At 33.5% G+C, this 27,865-nt stretch overlaps 1 protein-coding gene across 2 annotated transcripts; it reads right to left on the reverse strand.

Moving 5' to 3' along the window:
- Positions 1 to 1,375: 1,375 nt before the first annotated feature.
- Positions 1,376 to 27,152, reverse strand: LOC111505866 (gustatory receptor for sugar taste 43a). Of its 2 annotated transcripts, none has more exons than XM_074183574.1 (9): positions 26,658 to 27,152; positions 18,156 to 18,331; positions 15,447 to 15,640; positions 14,985 to 15,375; positions 13,230 to 13,318; positions 4,447 to 4,611; positions 1,823 to 1,891; positions 1,678 to 1,767; positions 1,376 to 1,629 (listed from the first exon to the last, which is right to left on the reverse strand). In XM_074183574.1, the coding sequence occupies exons 1-9, from the start codon at positions 26,750 to 26,752 to the stop codon at positions 1,576 to 1,578; spliced, it is 1,323 nt and encodes a 440-aa protein (XP_074039675.1). In that variant the 5' UTR covers positions 26,753 to 27,152; the 3' UTR covers positions 1,376 to 1,575. The 2 variants fall into 2 exon arrangements, with proteins under 2 accessions (XP_074039675.1, XP_074039676.1); XM_074183575.1 differs by lacking the exon at positions 26,658 to 27,152 and adding an exon at positions 18,405 to 18,522.
- Positions 27,153 to 27,865: the final 713 nt, after the last annotated feature.

Here is a 27,865-nt window from a genome sequence, read left to right on the forward strand (position 1 = left end):
AGGACATGAAAACGGCGAGAGCGGCGTTGCTGAACACGCTTGCCCATACCCATCTGTCCTGGTGAAACAATAGAAGGTTAGTTCACCGGATCACAGTCGCCTTCTGGAGAAACAAAGCGACTGATAATTATGCACATTGTAAGTGTTGGTGGTTTTATTGGGAACGATTTATTGATGTTTGAGTCGAAGCATTCTGTAATTACCATTTAGGCGTAAATGGAGATGTGGTTGGAGAATATTTTGAGAAAATATTAGACACTATACCACTTGATTCTGTGATTGTGCTGCATAATGAAAGGTGTCATTCCGAAGAAGTTGAAAGGATACTTAATGCATGAAGAAAAGCGGATGGCATTGAGTGTCTTCTACAAAAAACATACCATTTAATTGAAGTATGGGTAGAATGAACTATCGAATGAAGAATGAACGTTTCAGGAGATATGAGGTTGCCCAGATGAAATCATTACGAACTGAAATACATTGAACTCTTTTGGGCTCAAATTAGGAGTTTTGTTGCAAGAAATACGACATTGGGATGATAAAATGTAAAAATACTCTTGAGTGAGTCCTTTAGAAATGTTGATTCTGAAATATGACAAAAATGTATTGAACACTTCATAAGTGGAAATTAGACCATTTGGTTGGGGAAATTGTGGAACCTTTCATCATAACACCCCACTCATCGGATTCATATAATGATAGCACACCATAACTTTTGCTGATACCTGATAAGTATTATCATGGAAATATTTCAAAATGAAATATTATAACAATATTAATTGGTGATAAATGTATGAACGTAGTACTTTCAACATAGATGTTTTAATAAATACCCAGGTTCAAAGAGACTCAAACGGCCATGAAATATTTTGTTTGCGATCCAAAAAAAAGTGGATCCAGTAAAATATTATAAACTAGTATATATCCTTTATGACAAATCAAAACAAAATTACAAAATTTTGTTCAAGCACTCCATTGGCGTTGTGCGTTTATAATCAGCATTCATCACTTTTTACTATTGAGAAAAAGAGTATGGTATCGACTTACCTGTTTATACCTGCCAACGTTTGTATATTTCATAACTTTCAATTGGAACGAAATTTGTTCTTTCAATAAAAATTGTAATGTAAAACAAATCATTTTTGAATTTATAGAAAATCAGAGTCTGGTAAGGATTTTTTCAGCCAATCCAATCCTGATTTATTTTTCAACATACTGAATATACATGTAAAATACTTTTGAACAGATTAGGAAAAGACGTTTCTAATCCGGATCATAGATTGCATTGAGGGAGATTGCGTGAAAACTACAAATTGTGATTTTTGATGATCATGAATGAAATATAGGTTCGAATTTTTATTATTATTGGAAGTCATTTAATTTTTTTTTTCTTTTTACTCTCAGTATTTAATCAAGTACACTCTACTCTGCATAGACAAAACATACCAACGATATTTAACTAATATCCTTTTATTATTTTTGAATTTGAAACATCATTCATTTCAAGTAATGGAAAGTTCTTTTCAAAGCTTTGGGATACGGTTCTTTAGTTGAGAATGGTATTTAACTTGGCTCTTAGTAGTTGAACTGAAAGAGTATCACCAAATAAGTGGTAACTGAGCCAGCCACCTGAAAAAAATAACTGAATTCACTTTAATTTGCATAAAATGTTCGTACTTTTATTATCAGAGCTCTGTTGATCTTGAAATATCCGCAAGAAGAAAATTGTAGTCTGAATTGACTGATTCGTAATATGAATGACGATATCTGAAAAAGTTTAAAATATTAATTTTCAGAAAAACATCGATATCAAAATTCTTACCATTATTTTAACTGGCCTCTCGAATTCGCATCTAAGTAATTGACAAAGGATTATTGTGGTTTTCTTTTTCTATAAAAATAAAAAAATATTTCAATTCTAGGAGTGAAATTAATATTCAATATCGTTTGAGATTCATTATAGTTTATGCTCAAAATTTGATTGATTTACGTTGCGAGTAATTTTATAAATGAAATGATGGATCGGAACTATGAATGAATAATTTCGTCATTATTTGTTCCTAAGAAGCCGTCGAAGTATTTTTTTCAATGTTAATAATTCTCAGTTTTTCAACTAGATGGAACACTGGTAGTAGCTGCCCAAAGATAACTCTCTCAATCCAAAAATGACATTATTCAATTTCAGAGCCTTCATCAACAAGCCGATATGAGCTGTGATAATGACCTCACTTCTGAGCTTCCACTGGAAAGGCAACCAAAAGCTACCAGAGTTTGGAAGGCTCCAGTATCATTTAGAAGCCGCTATTGGATTGGGGTTCGCAATGGAAATAATTCCACTACAGAGTTTTATGTTTATAATCATCATCTCATAAGCCATTTTCTTTAAGAGATAATAGTTTTCAGTTGTTATCTGATATTCAGGAGCACATCTCACTAGTGGGTTTGAAGATGCCCATTTTTTCTGGATGATTTCGATGTCCTCTGAAAGGGCGTTATATACGGTGATATTTATTTGACCTTAAAGAACAATCGCGACTTTAATGGTTGAGTAATATAAAGCGAATTGTAGGTTAAACCTATTGGGGAAATCATGAGGATCTTTTTTCTACCTGGGCTAATGTCATACTTCCCAAAAGCATCAATTCTCTCTCTTCTTCGGGTGGGATTCAAAACTGTATTCTAGTTCAAATTTTCACCCATAGAATCTGTAGGAATTACACCACAAGTATGTGCTCGAACAGACAAATAACATGCTATGCTACTCCCAACTATACTGAGAAATGACATGAAATTGGAAACTTGGCTTCCTGAAACCAATACATAAACAAGGAGATAAGAAAAATATTAATAATTATAGAGCAGTTTGCAATCAGTCAGAGAAGGCTGATATATTTGATTCTATGCTTACAAAGAAACTTTCCTGGGACTGTGAGTCTTTACTCAATTCCCAACAAACAACACGGGTTCTCAGAAGGTAAATCCACTTGTACCAATCTTTCTCTTCAAACAAACTACTTAACTGAAAATCTTGAGAAGAGTCTACAAGTTGACTATGTCTATACTGACTTTTCCAAAACCTTTGATATAGTCAACCACGGCTTGCTTATATCTAAAATTCAAGCGCTTGGTATAGGCGTGAATGTTTTGCAAGTAATCAATAGCTTCTTAACTGATAGAACTGTTAGTGTCTGTAAAATACGGTACCTCATTAGGGGTACCGCAGGGATCCCATATGGGCCCACTGCTGTTCAACTTATTTGTATCGGACATAGAGTTTGTTTCCAAATATTCAGAATTAATCATGTTTGCTGATGATCTCAAACCTTGTCAAGCAATTATTTTCCGAGAAGATGCTGAAGTATTTCGAAAAGATCTTGAAGCCTTTTCCATGTGGTGTACAAATAATTTATTAGAGATAAACATTGATGAGTGCCAAATCATTACGTTCGCAAAAATTGGAAGTCCAATATTCTGTGAATATACATTGATAATATAGCTCTTAAAAGAGAAACATTTATTCGCGATCTGGGAGTAAAATCAGAAATCAGTATCAGAAATTGTGGCAAAAAGCCCCAAAATGCTAGGTTTTGTGTTGAGAATTTCTACTGATTTTTCAATTAAAACAAAAAAAAATCATATTGTTCTTTCGTAAGATCCATTCTTGAATATTGTTCAGTTATATGGCACCCATACTATAATGTAAATACGATTTGATTGAGAATGTTCAAAATAAATTCTTAAGGAATTGTGCTTTTTACGTTGGTATTCAACGAAATGAATATGAGTACAGTCAACTCTTAATCAAGTTAAATAGGAAATCATTAGAAGATAGGGTAATTTCTATGAACTTGAGTTTCCTCCTCAAATAAATAAATAGTGACATAAACTGCCCAAAACTACTTCAACTAATAATTTTTTATATCAAACAAAAAAATACGGGAAATCGTGACATTTTTCATATAAATTTTTTCCATACCAACAGTCCGATTTGTCGTATTCTGAAGCTGGGAAATCAGTATCATAATAACTTAGATCTTTTTAATGTATATCACTTCAGGTCTTTAAAAATCAATTGAAAAGGCTATAGCGTTTTCGAAGCTTTTCTTTACCTTACCATTTTCTTTGTAAGTACCAGATTTGTTACATTTTTTTTCTTATAAGTACCAGAATTGTTCCATCTTTCAGTACTTTCAGTACAGTACTTCAGTCACTAGCCATAGGAATTAATTAATATTTTGTATTTCACACTTGGCTAAATATTTTGTAAATTTGTTAATTGTAATGTGGACATCAGACATGAGCATTTGAAAATACTTTGTAGTTTCTCACACTTTGTTAAATATGTTTTTGTAAATTTTCATTGCCGTTGAATAAATAAATAAATAAATAGATTGATGACAAGGGTTTTGTATTTGGATCATTAATAATAAGCTACTCTTCATTTACCTCTCTGATACAGGACTGGCAAGGTTCAACAAGGATAAAAAGTCGTCCTATGTGTCCTATTATCAATATTAAGTACATTATCCAAATGGGTGAATTACTATTCTTCGATGTTTGCAGAAAATAAGGAGTAAATATGAGGTGGAGTAGACAACTTAACACGATCATCTGAAAAATATATAATGTCTATAAAGAATTCATTTCATTTCAATCCCCCTTCACGAAAATAATTTGATTGAAGTTAATTTTTCATACTATCTTGTAGTTTTTTCTCTGGTTTGTTTATTTTTAAACGTCCCTGATACATGCCAAAATAATTTAAAATATAAATTATGTCAATGTTGCTGATTTACTTCCGAAACATATATATATATATATATATATATATATATATATATATATATATATATATATATATATATATATATATATAAATTGAAGATAGAATTAACATAAAAGTTAACACAAAAAAAATCGTATACATGTTAACTTTTATGTCAATTCTATCTTCAATTTATTGTTTTTCACTCATTTTTACTGCCCTGAAGAAGCTTCCCATTAGAAGCGAAAGCTTGGCAAAGTAAAGCAGAGTTTGATTTTTGATTTTTTGACTGAGAGACCCTGTTAATCCATTTTACCATACATTTCTCCAGTCGCTAACATTATCCAATTTAATATATATATATATATATATATATATATATATATATATATATATATATATATATATATATATATATATATGTTGACTCGAAGATTCTCACGGATAAAGTATGATGAGCTGTTTTCTCGGGTTTCGCTCCGTGTTCTGTGTATTTTCTCCCCATAAGGATTATTTTCACAACGTTTCGGCAAAGTCTCATTTGCCATCTTCTGGTGATGGACTCCGTGCGTATGTGTTGTTTCCTGCTTTCAGCAAACAAGTGTTGCCCATCTTTACACTTGGCTGCACCGCGCTGATGAGGCCAATAGCCAGAAACACGTGTCCGCGGTTTGCCTCTATTTTTTGAGTGTTGTGTCCACGAATTATTTCATTCTTGATTTATATATATATATATATATATATATATATATATATATATATATATATATATATATATATATATATATATATATATATATATATATATATAAATATATACATATAGATCGAAAATGTAACCTAGGCACCTATCAGTTCAACTCAATTTTTCTCGAAAACTACTGGTTTTTTCATAGTGAATGTTTATTTGGTTTTTACGTAAAATTGATCAAGGAATTCAAAAAAAAGACGGTTGTGGATATAAAGTCAGTGGCGTAAAAAATAAGGGGGGAAATATAAGCTATTACCCCGCTGGAACGCCACTGGCTACTGATACTGAAGCAAACATACCACTGGAGGAAGCACATTCTAGCTCGTAATCGATTTGCTGAGTTTCATTAATTTATTCCTTTTAGTCCGGGAGCTTCGACGAAAAGGGTCTTTTTATTTTGCAACTTCAACTCCCTGTATTTCTGAAACGGCTCATTTCCGGACACACATGTCCTACCTCATTTTTCATCATTTTGCAAGAGGAATGACGTGGTATAAGTTTGTCCGTCGAATTCTGAAATACCGTGTATATATATATATATATATATATATATATATATATATATATATATATATATATATATATATATATATATAAATATATATATATATATATATATATATATATATATATATATATAATCAAGAACGGTATATATGTATATATGTATTCTAATGGGAAGCTTCTTCAGGGCAGTAAAAATGAGTGAAAAACAATAAATTGAAGATATAAATTGACGTAAAAGTTAACATGTATAACCCACAAAAAAAATCGTATACATGTTAACTTTTACGTCAATTTATATATTCAATTTATTGTTTTTCACTCATTTTTACTGCCCTGAAGAAGCTTCCCATTAGAAGCGAAAGCTTGGCAAAGTAAAGCAGAGTTTGATTTTTTGACTGAAAGACCCTGTTAATCCATTTTACCATATATATATATATATATATATATATATATATATATATATATATATATATATATATATATATATATATATATATATATATATATATATATATATATATATATAAAGGAGTTTTTAATCGGACATAGCAAACCATAGACACGTGTTTCGGGCTTTTGGCCCATCATCAGTATGGGGCAGCCAAGTGTAAGGATGGGCAACACTTGGTTACCAGAAGAAAGAAATACAAATGCACGGAGCCACCAGCCGCACATTTGTGGTTTCACTTAATAGATCTTGTGTTTACAAGAAAACTATCAAAATCACCACGGAGGCAACTATAGCTACCTGCGTGACATCCGGGTCCAGGAAATGTTATCCTTTATCTATATCAAGACACTCGATAACCTTCGTATTTATAACACTTCCGATTAAAAACTCCTTTATCTATATCAAGACACTCGATAACCTTCGTATTTGGTTTTTCGGGTATTTGATCCGTGTATGTGATATTATCTTTAATTTCACCAACGTTTCGACAAAATCTAATTTGTCATTATCTAGGTGTGCTGTAACGTGTTCGAAGTCGGTTGACCCTGTTCGAACCGCTTCTTACTATATATATATATATATATATATATATATATATATATATATATATATATATATATATATATATATATATACAATCGATCGTTTCAAAAACACTTCACTAACTTTCTTCGAAAGCTTTTGATAATTCCTCTTCCATATTCTTAGTTTCACTATCACTGTCGTCATTTAAATCAATAATGAATTTATTTCCACCATTTATATGGAAGTGTCCAATCTCTATATAGTCTTTTTCAACTGAAATTACTTTTTCAATCCTTTTCTGCCAGTCTTCTTCGGTAATAGTAGATACTTCTCCTTCAAAAAGCTCTATCACCGTCTTATCAAATTTTGGAAAATTATTTTTACGCCTGATGCTTTGCTTCAATTTTCCCGAAATCATTTCGATGGGATTGAAAACAAAAAATAGGGGAGAAGTTTCAATATAGTGTGTCCATATTTTTCAGCAATACTCTCAAGGGCATACACTTTTTCAAATGTTTTTGTCTGTAAAACTTCAAGTAGTTGTTTTTTGATATAGTTATCTTCAAAATACGAATTCTTATCCATTGAAAAACTCTGTATTTCATCTTTCCTCGAATTTTTATTCGCTACTTTGATGAGCTGTCGCGAATGTTAGGAAGCGTTGTCTCAAGAACTATTACACTATTCGCATCCAAATTTGGGATCAATGTGTTTTCAAACAATTCCTCGAAAATATTAGCTTCCATTTTCTTATGATAGTCCACATTGCAGTCCTCAAGTTTTTTGCCACATACAAGAATTCGGAACCCATCCTTTACTTCCTCCGCAATGCACAATGATTAGTCGAGATCCTTTTTTTGTAGCTATGTTAGGCGTACACATTCTCGAACCATCATTCCACCCTTTCATAACTGTGTCGTGAGTGTCATACCAAGTTTCGTCCAAATAGAAAATTTGCCGTTATTCTTGTCTATATTTAGTTATTTGTTCTAAGTATTTGTTACGCAATTCCACTATTCTTCTGCTTTCCAGAACTGCTTGACGTTTGTTTATCATTTATATATGAATCCTAGTTTGTTTATCCAATTCTGAAGAGTTTTGTCACAGCAGCTCACGTAATGACCGGAAGTATTCAATGTCTTCCTTATATTCCTATTCCAGAATAAGGGGAATCTCAGTCATCAATATCTACCAGTCCCCTGCCACCACATCGCCTGCACACGTTCTTGAAATTCACCCACACCCATCTCCATATGTTAGTGACTTCAACAGCCATCACGAGCAGTGGAAATATAGATCAAATGATGAAAATGGCGATTCCTCAGTAAACTGGGCAGAAGTGCATAATATGCAAAGGATCTGGACACTTTCCGCTCGACCGCTTGGAGATAAGATTATAACCCGGACCTCTGTTTTGTAACCAGCGACTGAAACAACCTTCCACTAGCAGCATCACGAAGATCCTATCAGACTTCCCGAACAGCCAACACTGCCCAGTCATTATTAAAATTGGTTATACAATCCCCTTAGTAAGATCAATACCCCGCGCTAGACGGAACTTCAGAAGAGCAAATTCAATTCAATTTTCAATTTATTCAATTCAGGTAATTGGAAATACATTTTTACATTTTGTTTAATATTTTTTTTCACATTTTGTTTAATATGATCCTTCCAGTTTCAGTTAGGCAACTTAATGCCTGTCTTCTGAAAGTTATTTTTTGAAAGATCATATTCCTATTCTAACAATATATCGTGGATCAGTGATAAGATTAGTTGTACATAGAATGTGTCCGATTTACTTGTTTTATATACATCTTAGGCTTTCATAATGCTTGGATATTAGAGGAGTGAAACAATTGATAGAATAATGTTCCTGTTTAAAACAGGCGTATAGTTTACAACCTATGGATGTTTTTGTGAGGGTTAGTAATTGGGAGATTATTGTTCACTTAGAATATATTGAAAATATTGCAATTTTCCATTAAAAATTATTTTACTTCTTTTTTGAATCGTATGGCACTTTTTGATTCTTTTATATTATTTGGGAGAAGGTTATATAATTCGGGTCCATAAAAATAAACTGATTTTTGAGTCAAAGTTTTATACATTGAGGGAACTGTAAATTGTGTATTTGTAATACCTCTTGTTGTTCGGGAATTTTGTAGCAAAAATTTTTGACAATTCGTCTAATCACCACTAGTTAATTTTATTTATACGACCGGTTTCGGGTTTAACTCCATTATCAAGTATGAAACTGGACAGAAATATCAACCTGCCTAGGGATCTATGCGACTGTATTTCCAGCGGAAATCGATGCTATTGAATTGTGTGCGTAGAGATTGGTAGATTCCAACCTCACACACAAGGCAATAAGAAATTTCTCGGACAGTTAAATTTACACAGTAAAGTTATACATTATAAGTTTGAAAATGCCTTTATAGGACGAAACTGGAGGAACGTTAGTTACAAATAAAAGTGGTGAAAAATATAGAAAGTTTCAATTCCCTTTTCTTCATAATTAATTCCTAACACGCATAACGACTATATCCATCAATTCATTGGAAATATAAGTATTTTCACTAACTCATACGGACATTGTTATACATAATCCCTCGACACATCCCTATCAGCCTAAAGTAGCAGCATTCAACTGTTTGCTCCACATACTATTGAATATACTACTGTCAGAAAAAAAATAGATTCGAATTTTCTGAAAATTCACTCTCTAGTTCAATCAGTCTTTCAATGTGGAAATTAGTAATTAGTTTATTTGATGTGTATTCAATGCATTGGTGAATTTTTTTGTAATGTTTCAATTCTCAATAAGTTCATACCTTTACTCTAAGGAGGTAGTTTTTTTTATAGTTCTTAAATTTTTTAAACGTTATCACCTGAACTCTGGAAAAGTTATTAGTCAATAATTAGAAAGAACATAATTCAAATTAATATATCATCTGGGGCACTAATTAAATAGAGTTTACTTATTGTGAACACGCCTGGGGAAGCTTTTGTATAGCGAAACAGGTGTTGCGGTTTTGTAAACTATCCAGTGAAAATTTCACAATGGAGTGTTACTTGTATGGAATATTTCCAGTCCAACGATATATTGAAGTATCATTCGATTTAAAATTTACCAATGAACCATTTGGAAGTGATTCTGTACACATAATTGGAAAATGTTTTCCAACATAATAAACGTTTGATGAATAAACGACAATATTTGTTGATGATTTAGTCTAAAGCAGCCAAAACAACAATTCCTTTTTAAAACTAAATCCCTTTTTCTGCTTTCAAACAATCGTTGATCATGTAAGATTTTTCGTAGAATATGCTGTAATGAGCTTTCCCACTTTCCTTTTCCTGTGAGGTGAAAATTGAAGCAACGGTATTGAGTTCATGAGATTTACCCTTGTTCGTTTCGTGTACTTTTCCTGTTTTTTTTTTCCTGCTTGAAATGGGTGCGTGCTAACTTCATGCATTCTACACTCTCAACTTCGGCAAAACCCAATAGAAGATTTGAATAAACTAGTGGGTTCATTAAGTAACTTATTTTTAGATACTAAATCACGATTTCGTCCCTAAACTTTCAAGAGCTCTAAGTAGCATTTCAAGTTTGTCATTTAAGTTAGACATACCTGCTGTCTGCATTATTGACTGTTGTTCAGAAACAAGATTTAGAAGTGCTCTGACAAATATTCCAATTAGAAGTTCATCCCTAACAAACCTAGATTATAACTGATTTGTGGCTTTCTCGTTGTTATCTCCTGAATGTGGAAAACTTTCCATCAACTCCCTCGCAACAAATTATTGCTCAGTGGAATAAAGTAAATATTGGAACTTGTCGCCATTATCAATTTCCAAATCTTCGTGGATTTTCCTAAATTGATCGTGAAAACCTCTACATTCCTCGAATTTTTTAAGTTCAAGTTTTGACAGGTGAACACATTTCATTGAAATAAAAGTACCTGCACTTTACGAGAAGCATCAATATGAATATACATGAAATAATATGAAAGTCTCACAGCTTCGCAAATGTTTTTTATATGTAAGTGATTAAGTAACTAAAAGCAGAAACATATTTTTCTCAATATTTACAAAATAACAAATTTATACAATGAGAACAGATATTTTGATCTCAGCCAAGGGCAGAGAAGCGAAATATAGTGAAGAACACTTGATTTCGAATAACTATCTCAAAGTAGTTGGTATTAGGAAATGAATGTTCTCCAGGACATTTTCAAAATTGACCAAGCAGTTCATTAGCAATAATAGTTGTTGACGCCCCCTTTTCGGATGGTATTCGTCTCGCCAGGAGCGGAAAACTACACGATAAATATTGTTTTGCTCTGGTGGTTGAGAAGGACTCCATCAGGCTTATTAGCTTGTATGAGCCTGAGGGTGGAGAATTAATAGCTTCTAATTAATAGCGGCACTTCTCGTTTCCCACAACGGATTCAATATCCCCGGGTCGTAGGGCAACACCGGTGTCTCGTCAATACCGTAAGAGTGCCGAAACCTAATATTTTCCGCGATACTTTTCGCTCGCTTCACTAGTGACTTCTAAACAACCACTAGCATTCGTATCCTATCAAGGCAGTGCTGTTGGGAGGTCAGCAGCACGCCTTGACTCAAAGTGTGATTGATACATCGTAGTTTGGCGACTATTTGCTACACTGCGGGCGTGAAAGGTCTGTTGGCTGCCCTGTAATCCATCACACATTGGATATGCGACGCGTGTTGTCTCGCCGACGTGATCTTAGCCTCCATCTTGTGTACACGCCTTTCAATCTTCCGAATCGCAGGGCCGGGATTTCGTCCTTTCGATTCGGAAAGCGATTGGATGACGCTACATACGGCGGTGTTGATTTGCCAGATGTCAGCCTCATCGTTTAGATGAGGGTGGTAGAACTGTTACTTCTACCACTTTGTTAGCAGGCTGAGAAGGAGCTATATAGTCCTGAGCAGAGCATGCAATCTCGCCATGTATCCTCTTCGCGCGGGCTCATTACTATCGTAGTAATGCATAAGACTATCACTTATCTCATGCGCCCGTTGGCATTGCTAGGGTTGTCAACGGTAGGCAAATCATCGTTATGTGCCCCATCACCTTGCCTCTGACCCCTCGGAGCGGGTCGATTGTCGGAGCCCCTTTCTCGATCAGGTTTCGGGTCTACTGGCTGGTTAGCTCTGTGGACTCACGGCCGGCACCGGAGGGAGGATTGTGTTCTACTATCCGGGTGCTCCTGGGTTGCCGAGCCGGTTTTGCACAAAGTTGCTCAGGTAAGTGGTGTAACTTACCAAGTCCAAGGGTGTCAGTGGCCATCTCTGCTTTTATTATTATTATTATTATTATTGCAGTATGCGCTGGTCAGGCCCTATCCCCCAAAGTAGAGAGGGCATCATTCCACCAAGGACTCCAATAATCAGAATATCTATCTTGATAGAGTGATCTGGATAGAGTCTGCGGAGTTTGAAGAGAAAATCTCGATATTTTATACATTTTTCCTCCTCTTTTCGGACGATATTCGTCTCGCCAGGAACTGAAAACTCCACGACAAGCATCGTCTTTCTGTGGTGGTCGAGAAGGACTTCATCAGGCTCATTAGCTTGTATGAGCCTAAGGGTGGAGAACGAATAGTTCTAATGAATATTATTGTCATTATTATTATTATCATATGGGATGGTTAGGTATATATGGTGGATAATGAATCACCAAGCTTTGATCATCGGCTGAAAATACTAGATTGATACCACACACTTTAGAAAACACATAGAACAGTTGTAGAAATGTATTATATATTACTACATTCTCAAATAGGAAGTGAAGTGTTGGCATTCTACTTCTTCATCTTTATATAAACAATTGTAGAATCTTTCAAAAAAAGAAAAAAAGCAATTCATTTCGAAATAAATTCTTTACAAAGATATATAGATGATGCATAGAAGTTACTTTCAGATATAAACTGGAAGGAAACTCCTCACGTAACAACTACTTTCATGAAAAGATTGAATTATACAAAAATTTCTTTCGTGCACTGTATTGTCAAGCATTTCTATTGATGATATTTGATTCAATTCTATAACAAATGTTTAAAGAACTAATTATAAATTCAATTCAAATATATCCTTTTCTATTCTTCATTCGATTTCAACAAATAATTTTCCAAACTAGATATTCTGACAAGAGTTTTGTTTTGAAAAAATTTAAATAAGACTACTGTTATACTTACGGGTAAACCAAATTCCATTGAACCATTTACGATATCTACTGATTCCATAATTTTTCCTTCTAATTTCATCAGAGCTTCTAGTTTTTGAACTGAAAAAAAGTATATACATTTTCGAAATTTCCAAATGATGGAAAAGAAAGGTTTAGGCTTTTGATTTCACTATCTTTAAATATTAATCATTATTATTAGCAGTTGCAAAATTTTTCTAAAAACGTTTTTCTATCAACATCACAATTGGTTGCTGAGAATTTGCTTTTAATCACTCATAATCTTTCTATCAACAGCAAAATATGTTTTTCTATCGAATATATTGTTTTTTCTAACACAACTATTTTCATAATCGGAATCGAAACGATCGTTATCTGAGTGGAGAGCAACTGGTGAATCTCGTCTAAAGCGCCCGAAAGCACAACAATTGGATGAAAAGTTTATGGCTGAGGTATTTTGGGATATGCTTGGTGTTATATCTATCGACTACCTTGAGAAAGGAAATACCAACAGCAGTGAATATTATATAACGTTATTGAAGCGTTTGAAAGCCGAAATTGAAAGTGTTTTTTCAAGACAAAGAACCGTGTCACATATCAATTGAAACAATGGCAAAATCACATGAATTGAACTTCGAATTGCTCCCACATCCACCGTATTCCCCAGATTTGGTTTCTAACGACTACTAGCTATTCGCAGACCTTAAAAAAATGCTCACCGGTAGGTGACGTAGGTCTATTTGAGGCAAAAGATGAATAGTTCTACAGATGTGGCATTGAAATGTTACGGTATCGCTGGAATGATTTTGTGACTCTAAAAAGGCGTTTTCTTTTTTTGGTCGATGACTTTTCACTCTATTCACTCTATTTACTTTATTTACTCTATTCACTCCATTGACAATCTCATTCATCGGTATGCCTCCTCTCGATAATCTTTGTTGTTTTCATGTGAAGAAACATTTGTACGCAGGCCTTCTACTTCAAAACTAATTGCTCAATTTTATGACTTAGAATCCCTCCAAAACGCGAGAAAGTGTAATGAATTCTTCACAAGAGAGGACATTTTTAAATGCAGCTGCTAGGTAATTGGAAATAGAAATTCTCAAAAATGTGTCATTGATTTGTCTTCTGAATGCCTTCACCAATAATGTTGTTTTTTCAAGGCTCTACATTTTCTTTCCAGTTTTTTATTGAATATCAACGACCTTACCGAAAAAAAACAGAAATCCAATATGTTTTTTTAGTGACGCCAGTAAACTTTTTATCTCCTATTTTCATTTAGATCCCCAAAAATCAAATAATAATGCACACGACATTGCAAAACATAGTTATGTAAGTACTAGAGAGGTCTCTTGGAGTCTTCATTGAACATTTTCAAGAGTTTGAGGATGTATTGCATCACACCGATATCAATACTCATTTCTTTTCTTGAAAACACTTTTCATTTTCAGTTTGTCATGATAGTGTGTCCCAAATTCTTCCAAGTTGCTTTATCTATTCGAAAATGGAGAAAAGGCTTTAAGTTTTTAGTTGAAATCTCAATTTCATTAAAAACTCAAAAACTATCAATATTCGAAACAATACAAAATTCTGAAGGAGGACGATGAAAAATTCCTACTTTAGGAACACTATCACTGTTAGTTATTATTTTAATTAGGGCACGTTGAATGTCATAAAATGTTCACTTGAATGCCCCAAAATTAAAATATTTGATTAGATAATAGGAAGTTTTCGCTCATTCAAACTGAGTAATACCGAATTTACTTACTGTGTATCCTGGAAGGGTGTTGGTACAGCCTCACAAACTCACCAGCATTTATTTCAGATATCATGTCTCGGGAATTAAAAGAACAGTTCATGCACATAGATTTTTTCATAGCTATAAGGCTTTTGTTCAGTAACGATATTCTAATTTTTATGAAGAATATCAAGTGCCAATAAAACAAGCCATGCATAATAACCACCATATAGTTTAAATAGAAAGGTAGGTAATATTCGATATAAACGACAGGATTAATTCCAATTTTCTGTGAGTGGATGAGCCATAAAATCAAATCGCCTCCGAGAATACCAAGAGCTACAGTTAGTACCATTCCCAAAATATATCGCGATGATTTCAATAATTTCACCAAATTCTCCAGAGGTATTATTTCATTTGCCTGTAACATGAAATTGTTGATATTTTCTCAGCAAAGAAATTCTTTAGAATTCAAAAATTTATTATACTAACCTGATTTAAGCAGATTATTAAACTCCAAAACTTCTTCATTCTCAATGGAAGCGACACAACACCATAAATTACCACTAATGTAACAATGGTTATATCGCAACAGGCAACGAATCTAGTTTTTTTGTCTTTCATTTTTAAAGATTCTGATGGATCTTTCTCTATGTCTTTTACAATGCCTGTAACAGTTGTTATCGCTGAAAACGAATAATTAAAAATAGATACGTTGAGTTAAACTTAACTGTGGCAGGGAGAATAATATTTGATTTCGAACCTTTGGTAAAGTAATGAATATTATTGGGTTTTCATCCCAACAACAAATCGTGAGTCTCCAATAAAACACGTGTTTCAGTCAGTAAGTTCAAGAAGAAGACTAAACTAAGTCAACATACATTGTCCTTGCAATGTGTCCTCATCCACTAGTCTGGTGAAACTGATAACTAAAAACACTTATTTCAACAAGCTATATAGTGAACTATCAGGTATTGGTTCACAATCGTTATTCTATGGAATGGTTTTGTTGCAAAAAATGATGAGTGACTGCTAATTTTTCTGGTGTTCCATATTATAGATGTGCTATGTGGTCCTTCAATATTTTATTCTAATAGATCTTTTTGTCTGTCCATGATATTTCGCATCGCAGTCCTTACATTTAATTTCGTTAATTCCAGACTTTCTTAAATTTTCGACTTTGTCCTTCAGATTTCTTAAAAGGCTATGTAGTGTATGACTTGTTTCAATACACGAAGAATTTTCGAAGATTTTCGAAGAACTAGGTTTTGAAGTGATTTTTCAAACAAGTTATACACTGCAGAGTTTTTTAGGAAATCCAATGGACAAAGTCAAGAATTCGGAAAAGTCTGGAGTTCACAAAATTGAATGTATGGACTGCGTTGCAAAATATTATGGACAGACAAAAATGTCTATTCAAATAGAATATAAGGAACAGTTAGCACACCTAAAATATAAAAGACCAGAAAAATAAACAGTCGCCCATCATGTTGTGCAACAAAACTATTCCATAGACTTCAGTTCGTTAGAAATTAGTTAGGCAAGTTAACAACAACAGGCATCTAGATACCTATATCTAGTACATATTACTGGGGATATCTTGTTGTAAGAACTTCCGACACATTTTTCCTGATGGAAAGATTAGTTAGGCAAGTAAACAACAACAGACATCTAGATGCCTATAAGGGCTCAGATATAGGTCAACATATTGATATGTAATATATAAATAACGGTGGTGGACCAATTCCTAATAGTTTACTATACAGCTTATTGAAATAAGTATTTTTAGTTATCAGATTTACCTGACCAGTAGAAAAGGCACGATTTATTCCATAGATACTTTGCAGAGTTATCTATGGTATAAATAGGGACCACATTGAATGTGGATTTAGTTCAATCTTCCTCTTGAAGATGATTGAAACACATAAGCGTTTGGTGTTAGAATGAAGCTCCAGTAATATTCAAATAACTGAATAGTTTATTTTACGTTTCGAGAGAACTTTTCCTATGATTCAATTTTTAGAGTTCAGACTCAGGCTCACATAAAAGTCGCAGTAATCACTTACAGGACAAGTTGATGGATGAAGTTTTCAACATTGAGACCTCTGCAAATCAAAATAACTGACAATTGCTTTTGTCAGGTCAGGTGGGCTCAAATCAGAATCTGAGGAGTTCATCTCCTTGCATTCTCAATCTTTTTGCGAAAAATCTCTATTGTCAGATTCGTAGTGTCATGAATTTTGTTTTTGAAATATCCCCACAAATAAAAATTCTGCGGATTCAAATCTGGAGATATGGCTGCCCATGCCACTGGAACTCTTGTTTCAATCCATTAATCAAGAATAGTCGATTTAAATAATCTGTGACTATTCTTAAGTTGTTTGGACCACACCCTTCTTGTTGGAACCAGGGGCTATTGAGCAGATATTTTTTTATTGAAATGTATTGCACGTTGTTAACTGAACTGAAGATAAGTTTAACATAAATTCGAACCAAAGACATTTTGATAAGGGTTGAACTCATATGATGATCAACTTTGAATGACATTCTATGATATATCGTTGAATTATGCGTGAGAAGTTATTTCGAAAAGTGTCATAAAATATGCAGATCCGAATCGAAAAAATAAGGTTGAGAGTGGCCAGAGAGTACAAAACGTTGGATTCGAAATCTGATTACGTCAAATTGGGGAGAATCAACTATCGAATGGAAAATGCCTGTAACATTTCCTATAATTTTTTAATAAAGTGAAAAAAAAGAACATGACAAAATCCGATTCTCTTATGACTAATGATAACCGGCCTGATATTCTCGATTTGTTTGAACCACTTGGCAGTGTTTCCATGAATGCTATTTTTTTTCATTCCACCGACCTTCTTACTCTTATTGTTATCAATACAATTTCAATAAAAAAATGGCCACTGTGTATAATTTTCAAATCATGTTTGATTTTGGAGAGAAATTTCTGGGTTGCATCAGCACCCCTATATGTAACGAATTTGTACGAATCATCATTGTATGAACATTTCATCATACAGGCAAATGAATAAGGTTCATGTTTGAATTTATTAATCAACTGAGTGTGTTCATTCTTTCAGAAGCGACTTCAGTGAATTTAAATTACAATGTATGTGTAACTCCTACTATTTCAGCTCTTATGGTTATATACCGAGCTACTCACTTCTAATTACTATCACTTACCAAGTGTTATAGATAATATATAACTGTATATTCCAAATAGATATGAGCAATGCAGAATTAATCTATTTCCGTTTCTTTTCAAAACAACAGGAAAGATTCCAAAAATCCTCGATGTTCTAATTAGAGGTTCTAAAAGTAGGAATATTTCTTGACTTACTACCAAATCTTCAACAATCCTAAAATATCAGAAATACGCTAAAAAATTATTATATAATAACTTTCTAGATAGCTTTCAAAATCCAAACTTACATTTTTACCGTTTCCCACCAGTTTGAGTTAATGAAGTATTTCAAGAATATAAAACCAATAAAAAGGTGAGACTATTCTTCACGATGAACAAACAAATATATCATTTATTTGATTGATATATGCCATACGTCAATTGTGGCAAATTCGTTTTTCCACAGTTCATTACATTTCGATAACAATGAATAGATACTTTGAGTTATAATTATTTTCGAACTGCTTCAAGCACTATCTATTGGATTTGTATTCAGTCCTATTTTTCATTATTACAACGTTCATTAATAACAACCTATTTTAAGAAGTTCAATTACAAGTTAGGAAAAGTGTATCGATCAAATTCAAATAATTTAGTATACAAATTCTTATCTATATACAGTGTGACCAATTTGAAACAGTCCACCTGAACTATATTTTTTTTACCAACCGGATACAGTCTCTTTTAAATTCCTTTCTCGCCAAAAGGAACATCTTCTGGTCGAAAATTCAAGGATGCAAGGTCGTCTCTCTAAATGAGGTGGCAATCCCTTCAATTATAATTGTCATTTTTTTTGTTGTGGGATGTAATTATTGCATACATTCTGCTAGAAATTTTGGTGAAGTAAAACGATAAAAAACGTGAGCGATGACCCCTATTAATTGAATAATGATAATAATATTAATTGATGGAATTTTTTGGGCGTAGTTTCGTTCGGATTTTATAACAATTCGCATTTTCTAGGTGAAGACATTCATAGATTAGTTATTGAACCGCTATTTTGAAATCATCATTGTAACCATTGAAAGAAATTGATTTATTACCATCAATTCTGAAAATAATGGAATTAATGTTTTTCCAATATGAGTATCTTGGTAAGAATCTAGGGTTGAATTTAATATCAAAATTTGTAGACACTTATGATAAAATACATGAAAATTAAAATTCTATATGTATGTTCAACTTGGTTGGTGAAAATTAGACGAAAAGAGCAATTCTTGAGTTTGGAACATTGAACTTAACAAAGCTTCTACTTCTAATGGAACACATCCGTCATCATTGTCAAAAATACAAATTTATATGAAAAAGACAATCCATTCTACAAAAAAGTGGTTTTCCTTGAATTGAAAGAGGTGTACTCTTTAAAGAGATAATTTTTGACAGAAATGCTTTTTCGGCTCTCTACTTCTCTATCTTCATACCGGAAATGTGGAAAACTTTCAAAGGGAAGGAGAAAATGGTCAAGTTCAAAATAAACTCTTTACAGATATATGTATAGAAACATTTAGATACGAACTGACAGAGAAAGCCCCCTTAAAACAACTATTTTTCACATGAACTTTCATATTAAAACTGAATTAACGAAAATAACTTTTATCTATTAAGTTTGTAGGTATCCCAAACATTCGTTGTGAAATTGAAGTTTTGGAATAAGACGTTCATCTCATCACCTCATTAACACCTAACGAAGACGAGAAGTACTTATTCCATTCACAAAATAATGGTATTTTGTTATCGGGAAAGACAAAACTTCTCATGTCACGATGATAGTACGTGAATATATTCAGATGCTTTCAAAAGAACCTTTTCTTTCGTATAAATTGAAGGGGAGTCTTATGAAAAACTGTCGAATAGTAACAGGAATTTTGTTCACAATCTGAACTTATTTTACAGGTATTTAAAAGGTGTCAATATTTCTTTTAGATCATCACCTGACAAAAAAAATGACAGAAACGAGTTTCAATAATATGTATCAGTTTTTTATTCCAATCCAACACTATATTCATGGCATTCATAAATAACGATATGGGATAGAAAAAATAACTTTCGTCTGATTTCTATCAAGAATTTCAGTTGTTACAATCGATTTCGGTTTTTTGAACCATTTTCAAGTAAACTGACGCAGTTTAACAAACAAGTCCTTGAATATACAATGATTAGTTGTTGCTCGCGGCTTAGCCCGCGTAGAATTTGGTTTGTTAAATCAAGTTTCGAGACAGACCATTACAAACAAATGATTACAATATTTTACTATTACTCAAAACTCCAGGTTTCCAACTTCAAAACTGACGAAATTCAACACAATCATTGAACCCCTGTTTTCCCCTTGGGGTGGAAATTCCTGATTCCCATTCTTCATGCTTATTCACGCTATACAAAGAACCTACCTGCATATTTCAAGATTCTAGGTTCAGTAGCTTTGGCTTTACCTACGTTAATATAAGAGCGGGCAACAGCTAGTTATTTATTTTCTCACTTTGAAAATGAAATAACTAAAAAAATATGCCAACTGCACTTTGAGAATCGAATTATGTTACGCATAAAGAAATTCGCAAAATTAATACCACCATCAACGACGTCTGCCCGCGTACGGGTCGCGTTCTCAGCGATGCTCAGACCTCCCCTTTACCCCCGCGCATCGTACCCCGTCGTCTTTCAGTAGACGCGACGCGTAATGGCTTACTGTATTGCGTCAAGTTATTCGTAGCATGATAACTTTCAAACGATTCCTCCGAATTACTTAGTGTATAAGACAAGATTTATCTATATTAAATACTTAAAGAGCCGCAAATAACCATGCATACATTCATCCTCACAAACTTTCAAATTTATAATTGTACAGATATGGTCAATATCCTTTAGGTAACTGCAATAGATACCTGAAATAACAAAAATGTTACTTGAATCATCAATACTTCATTTGAGAAACCCAAACTATAATTCGTCTTTTAAGGTCCTCTTGATCTCAGGATCTTTTTCCCAGAAGGTAACATCTCATGTGTCCCCAATATTCTGCATTTTGAATGGTATTCGATATGTTCACTTTGCCTTTGGAAATATGAGTTTGTCGTTGTTCTTCTTTTTTGATATTCTCTACCATTTCCTTAACTCTACTGGAACTAGTTGATGGTGGTATATCTCTACAAGTAGTGTATGCTGACTTGTGTGTATGGCAAGTGGGGTTGTTTATCATATTGTCGTTGTTGTTTTGAGGAGTGACCTTGCTTCCTTTCTCAATTTTTTTTTCTGATCGAGATTCCTATTGAATAGGATGACAAATTTTGGATAAAATTTGTAATCCGAAAAGTGAGCTTCTCTTTCCTTCTGGGTTATCTTATGTTCGTTAACTAGATTAGAGATCTTTTTCTTAAGTTTGTTATTTATTTCACTTTTCACTTCAGATAAGGTACTCACTCTTTTTGCTATTATGCATTTTAGGTATAATTTGATGTCATTTCGTGCTTTATACGAGCAGCGTAATGTTTCTTCTAACCACATATTTTCAATTATCCGTTGGATTCTGAGTATGACTTGATTCTGGGACCTGGGACAGAATATTTGAACTACATATAATTTGGTATTATCTGTAATTCAGCACACTTTTTGTTAAACATCAGGTTTAGGGACACTTGTACTTTATTTGTAATCTGCAGTATAATGTCATTAGCTTTGCTCGACTAGGGGATATAACTTGTTCATGATACCGCAGATTACAAATGGAGTACAAGAAAATGTTACTGAACTTGATGTCTAACAAGGAATGTGCTAAACTATAGGTCACACCAAAATATATAAAGTTCAATTTCTGCATCCAAAATCACACCGCACTCAGAATCTAACAGAGAATTGAAAATATGTGGTTGAAAGAAAAGAATAGTTGCACGAATAGAGCACGAGATAATATCAAATAACACCGAACATTGGTACAGGAATGATTGAGATACATCCTCTATATTGTAGAATTCGACTGCCTAGAGTTCAAAATAGCAGAAGAAGTGAGTGAAATATCTGAAATTAATATACAAACTCAAAAATTGAATCTCTAGCCTAGTAACAAACAGAAGACTGTGCAGAAGGAACTAGAAGCTCATTTTCCGTATTACAAATTTCATCCGAAATTTCTCAACCTATTCGATAGGTACGGAATTTGATCAGGAATAAATTAGAATTTCAGAGAAAGGACCCACATTCACCTTTCAAAACAACTACCACAATGAAGAGGTCATAGGAGTACAAAACGAAATTAATCATCGTAAACAACTTCAACATAATAAACAACCCTACTTGCCATAGACACAAATCAGTAGACACAGTGAAGAGTTGTACCATCAACTAGTTTCAGCGATCTTCACAAAGGCAGACAAATTTGGCAGTATCGATGCGTATAAAAAATTGAGTACCATTCCAAAATGTAGAACACTGTGGACACATTAGATGTTACCTTTCTGAAGAAAGACCTCACAAAATCATTCACTGCTGTTTCCCATATCCTGGATTACTAGGAAAACAACGTGTATAAATCGCCAACCTCCAGAGATGTACGGTTTGATTAGGCTCCATAAAGAAGGCAATCCCACCAGATCAGTGGTATTCTACATCGATGCTCTAACCGGTAAGTTGTCAAAGTATCCTTCGAAGTGAAAAACATATCTCTAAATATTCAAACAAGGAAACGCCTTCCTCTGCTGAAAGACATACTTGATGAACAGAATACCTTGTGATTACCGTCTAATTCTCAAATTCCATCATGTAATGTAATTTGTTTTAATGAGTATGTTGATTTGTTTTAATGAGTATGTATTCGTATTTTTTATTTCTCAATTCATGACCACCATTGATTGTGGAATCTTAAGATGTATATAGCCTTATTTTAATTGCGCCACTTGTTTTGACATGTCTATAAACCTTGTGTTTCTAAAGACGAATAAAAATATTACTATTAATATTACTATTACCCATCTATACACTGTTTCCTAGATAAGAATGAACATCATGGGAATATCGGAAACAGTAAGAGATACGGGGTCGATTGAATTATAAAAAAGTAGCGCATTTATGTGCCCAATAATATTCAATTTAGTAGGTTTTAATATTCCGATTAGTTTCGGAGATATCCGAGAAAAATCGGAATTTGAGTATTTCGTTCTCCTAGCTTCATTTTCAAAGGAAATGTAAAACGAATAGCAGTAAAACAAATAGCACTTTGCCATGGCCACTTTTTAAAGACTACACGATAACGTAAGAAAAATGTTTTTGCGACGTTTGGTTTTCAGAAAACATCAACTTTATATTTTTATATGGGCCGAAACTTAAAGTATACCCTGTATACGACTCCATTTTTCATTGTGAATACAGCAACGTATCACACAATATGATTTTATAACTATTTCTTGCACAGAATGAAAAGTGATTACTTAACCTGCTTTTCTTTAATTTTAGATACCTAGTACACGCTGATATAAGGCAGGGACACATATACGCGGTGGCGGTAGCGGTGGCGACAGCGGTGGCGGTGGCGGTAATCACTAAACACATACATGAGCGGTAGCAATGCGGTCGCTCATGCGGTATAGTCTCTCAAAACATCCATTTGTGAATAATATTGGGTAGGTATACTTATCCATCCTATGGATTTGGAAGAGGAAGTATTACTTTTGGCAGCCGCCAATGAAGAAGAACAACGGGAGTTGCTCCATCAGAGGAACCGAAGGTACGTTTTGTTCAAATGTGTTGGATGAAAAATTGAATTTTCTTAATGTTATCTTAGGAAAAACCAATGGGTTCATGAAATAAATCAGACGCGTCTTCAGGAAGGAAAATTCCACACGTTATATAAGAGCTACGAATGAGAAACGGTTTTATATTTATTTTCGAATGAATTTTGAATGCTTTGATGAAATATTAGCACGTATAGAGAATGATATAAGAAAACAACACAGTAAATTCAGGGAACCAATAGAACCTGCAGAGCGGCTTGCAGTAACCTTAAGGTCAGTACATTCATTTGAAATAAAATGAAATCAAGAGTCGATGATTTAAAAATAATTTGAGTTTTTTGAAATAAAAAGAACACGTTTCACGATTTAGCGCAGTTATATTTGAGAATGCAACATACAAATATAAAAATCCAATGTGTATAAGACTTTCAAATTAAGTTTGTAGTTTTAAATTTACTTCTAAGATGCTACTGTTGACTAGGTAGTAGTGAAATCAAACGCAGAAAAAAATAAATAGTGCTTATCGTAGTATATTTATGTTGAATATCAAAAATACGTAAGAACACAAAAAAAATTCTGAATACTGGCCAGGAACGTAGTACACAATAACAGAAGAAACGTAGAAACCCAGCAACAAAAGTTAGAAAACAAATAAATTTAAGTCAAATATTACTGTTGTCAAAATTTTCATACCAAGTAGTAGTGGCTGATAGTGATTGTGAGGTTACTGTTTCAGTATTTGGAACATTTGGAACATGATACGAATATTCTGGAGAACTCATGACCGACAATGAATGCGCATTCGAGTTTGAAATATTGCATACAGACGAAGTTGGGATTTCCTTTTGCTGTTCCAATTCGTTTTCCATAATCATCTTAGCAATACCAAATTTTATCATTGTTTGTCTTCGAACAGATAATTTCCTCACAGCTGCGGCACAGCCCAAAAATATTTTGTCTATTTCATCGCACTCTGCTACCATCGACCTTTTTTGAAGGTAACTTAATATTTTCTCAGTACCAGTTGGTTGTGAAGAGGGTGTGACTTTAGTAACCTTCCTTTTTCTGCTAGTTTGAGGTGTGGGTAATTGTTCTATGTCTGCTGTTTCTGTACGTTGAGCAATTCCACTTCGTAGTCATTAGTAACTGAGTTGTCGTCATTTGGTATTTCTAAAGAATTGACTGGTGAATCAGCTGGCGACTCTTCTTGAGTTCACTCTAATAGGTATATCATTTCTTGAGCCCATGGCCACTTCTTATAACGACAAATTACTGATGCTTTCTGTCCAGTTGTCGTTTTTTCTGATCTAAGATGTTTGGTATAATTATCGCGTAAGTTTTTCCACTTCTTTTTAGTATGTTCCCCTGCAAACAAAAAAAAATATTTTGTTTCAGATTTTTAGCAACAGGAGATTCATATAAAACCATTGGACACAGTTTCCGAATGGGATTTTCTACGGTTTCAAAAATTGTTGAAGAAGTATGTTGCGCAATTTGGACAAGACTGCAACCAATTTATATGCCAGAACCCACTACAGAAATTTGGGAAACTTCAATTTCCGGTTTTAAGGATATATGGAACTTTCCTAACTGCCTAGGAAGTATAGACGGCAAACATGTAACTATAAAGTGCCCTAAAAACAGTGGATCCCTACATTATTGTTTTTAAAAAAAATTTCGATAGTGTTAAGGGCAATTGTGGATCCGTACTATAAATTCATTTCCATCGATGTCGGAGCCTATGGAAAAAATAGTGATGGTGGTATTTTTGAAGCTTCAAATATGGGTAGAAAATTTGAAACTGGAACCTTTAACATTCCTGCCACTAAACTTTTGCCTGGGAAGGATGAGCCACTTCCTTCTGTCTTAGTTGGTGACGAAGCTTTTACATTAAGCTCGTACTTAATGAGACCATTTCCTTATCGACAAGTACGCCAGGACGCCAGAAAAGAAAAATTTAATTACCTCCTATGCTGAGCTCGTCGAGTCGTGGAAAACGCTTTTGGAATTTTGGCTCTAAAGTGGCGGCTATTTTTTAGCCCTCTAGAAATGAAAGTTCCAACTGCAATAAGTATTGTGAAAGCTACTTGTGTTCTCCACAATTTTCTACGATCAAAGAATGTAGACGAACATTTTCATCATCTAACTGAATATGATCCAAGACCAGTGCAGGGATTAAATAATTTGCCAGCTGACAGACGAAGAGCAACTAATTATGCTTTTTATTTACGTGATCAATTTGTTGATTATTTCAATAGCTTGTAGTGTTTAATGTTACTAAACAGTGAGTTATATTGACATAACATAACAACATAATAAATTACCAATACACAATAACACTAATATTTTCATACTTACCATCCATGCCTTCAACATTTAAACTTTTTGCCATTTCGTCCCATGCTTTATTCTTAATCCGAATATTTTTGAAATGAGGATGAGATAAATCATATAACACCCATAACACCCTGCATTTCTTTACATGTTCTATAATTTTTTCAGTAACACTTTCTTCAATTATAGACATTTTTGCGAGCGGTACGCGTTTCAATAGCGGTCGAACTCAACAGCCCATGTTTCACCGCCACCGCCCATTAGAACGCTGCCGTACCGCTCTGGCCGTAGACATGTTACGACAAGTGTGCAACGGCATATTTGATTGTACATGTTACGTCTGAACGCCACCGCGTACTCCACCGCCACCGCTACCGCCACCGCGTATATGTGTCCCTGTCTATATAAAGTAAATTGAATTAGTCGTATTTATAATAGATTTCAACTTACCACTTGCCGAAATTTTTGCTGACAACAAAGATGAGTCGCAATATCGTGCAGCTGCATGAACAGGTGTTTGAGTTTGATGAATAAGCAGGAAACATTCCCGTTCTCGTTCATCATTAAAACATCGTAGTTGGAATTCTTCCTCATGAACAACACTTGTAAAATGCTATTCATGTAGCAAGTGTTTCCTAAATTATTCAATCCAATTTTCTTCTCTAGATTTTCAGGACAACTGCGTAGCAAGATATTTGACTGGGACTATCATTATTTCGTATAAAGCTGAAAGAAAATGATAAGTATACAATTCACATACCATCAATGTTTCAATTTGAATATTATAATTAAATTTCAATCTTATCTTGATGAACGAATTTCACTCACCTGCAAGCTTCATATCAGTTATTATTGAGTTTGCATTCGACTTTTCATTGCAGAAGTATGATGAACAATTTCTGTGTTCTCCTAAAATATGACTGGGCACATTCAATATATCTTTCCTTATATTTTCAATTTTTTCATATAAAAAAGCATTTTTTTATGATCTACATTAGATAGCCTTTGTTACTGCACAGTAAAAATAAAAATTTCAAAGTGAAAAACATTATCTCGAAAGGAAGAAATCTTGCTCTCCTATATTCATGAAGAAATATTTTTGTGAACTGAAAAATATATTCTCTCAAGTTGAATTTGTATCATTGATTCAAATGGACTGAATAAACGCTTTATTCAAGTAAAAAAAATATTCCACCAAGATTATGCATACATTTCAATAGAAATCATTACATTAGCTCAAGAGAAGTAAGCAAGTATGAATTCTTCAGTGTGAGCAAAATTAATCTCGAAGCAAAACTTTTTTGTGTTTCGAAAGAATGAAATGTTAACTTGGAACACTATTTAAATATCTCGAAACGAGAAATTAATTGTTTTCCTTTGAAGAGAAGCATTTTTTATTCAAACGCTTTTATTTGCATAAATCAAATAAACTCATTCACTTCATCAAGCATGAACTTATGCTTCTGTTTATAAACTGTCTCTCTCATATAGATGTCTTCAGTTACTTGAATCCAAAGTATCTCATCTGTTATATGAACAGCTATAAGTGGTAAGGGAAGAAATTAAATAATAAATTATATGACATGATTGGTTTATTTGAAGCAATTGCAAATCATAAATGTTATCTTGAAGAAGAATATGATGAAAAACAAAACATA

The sequence above is a fragment of the Leptinotarsa decemlineata genome, unplaced genomic scaffold, assembly GCF_025532065.1.
Source record: "Leptinotarsa decemlineata unplaced genomic scaffold, Ldec_3_MD MMD2_tig00026340_RagTag_RagTag, whole genome shotgun sequence".
NCBI classification, from domain to species: domain Eukaryota; kingdom Metazoa; phylum Arthropoda; class Insecta; order Coleoptera; family Chrysomelidae; genus Leptinotarsa; species Leptinotarsa decemlineata.

Coding starts and splice junctions, on each gene's coding strand:
- LOC111505866 (XM_074183574.1), bottom strand. CDS start 26,752: ATGTTTCCTGCTTATTCATCAAACTCAAACACCTGTTCATGCAGCTGC. Junction 18,332..26,657: donor AGCAAAAATTTCGGCAAGTG/GTAAGTTGAAAT, acceptor CTGATATTTTAG/GATTGTTGAAGATTTGGTAG. Junction 13,319..14,984: donor ACACCCTTCCAGGATACACA/GTAAGTAAATTC, acceptor ACTTTTTTTCAG/TTCAAAAACTAGAAGCTCTG.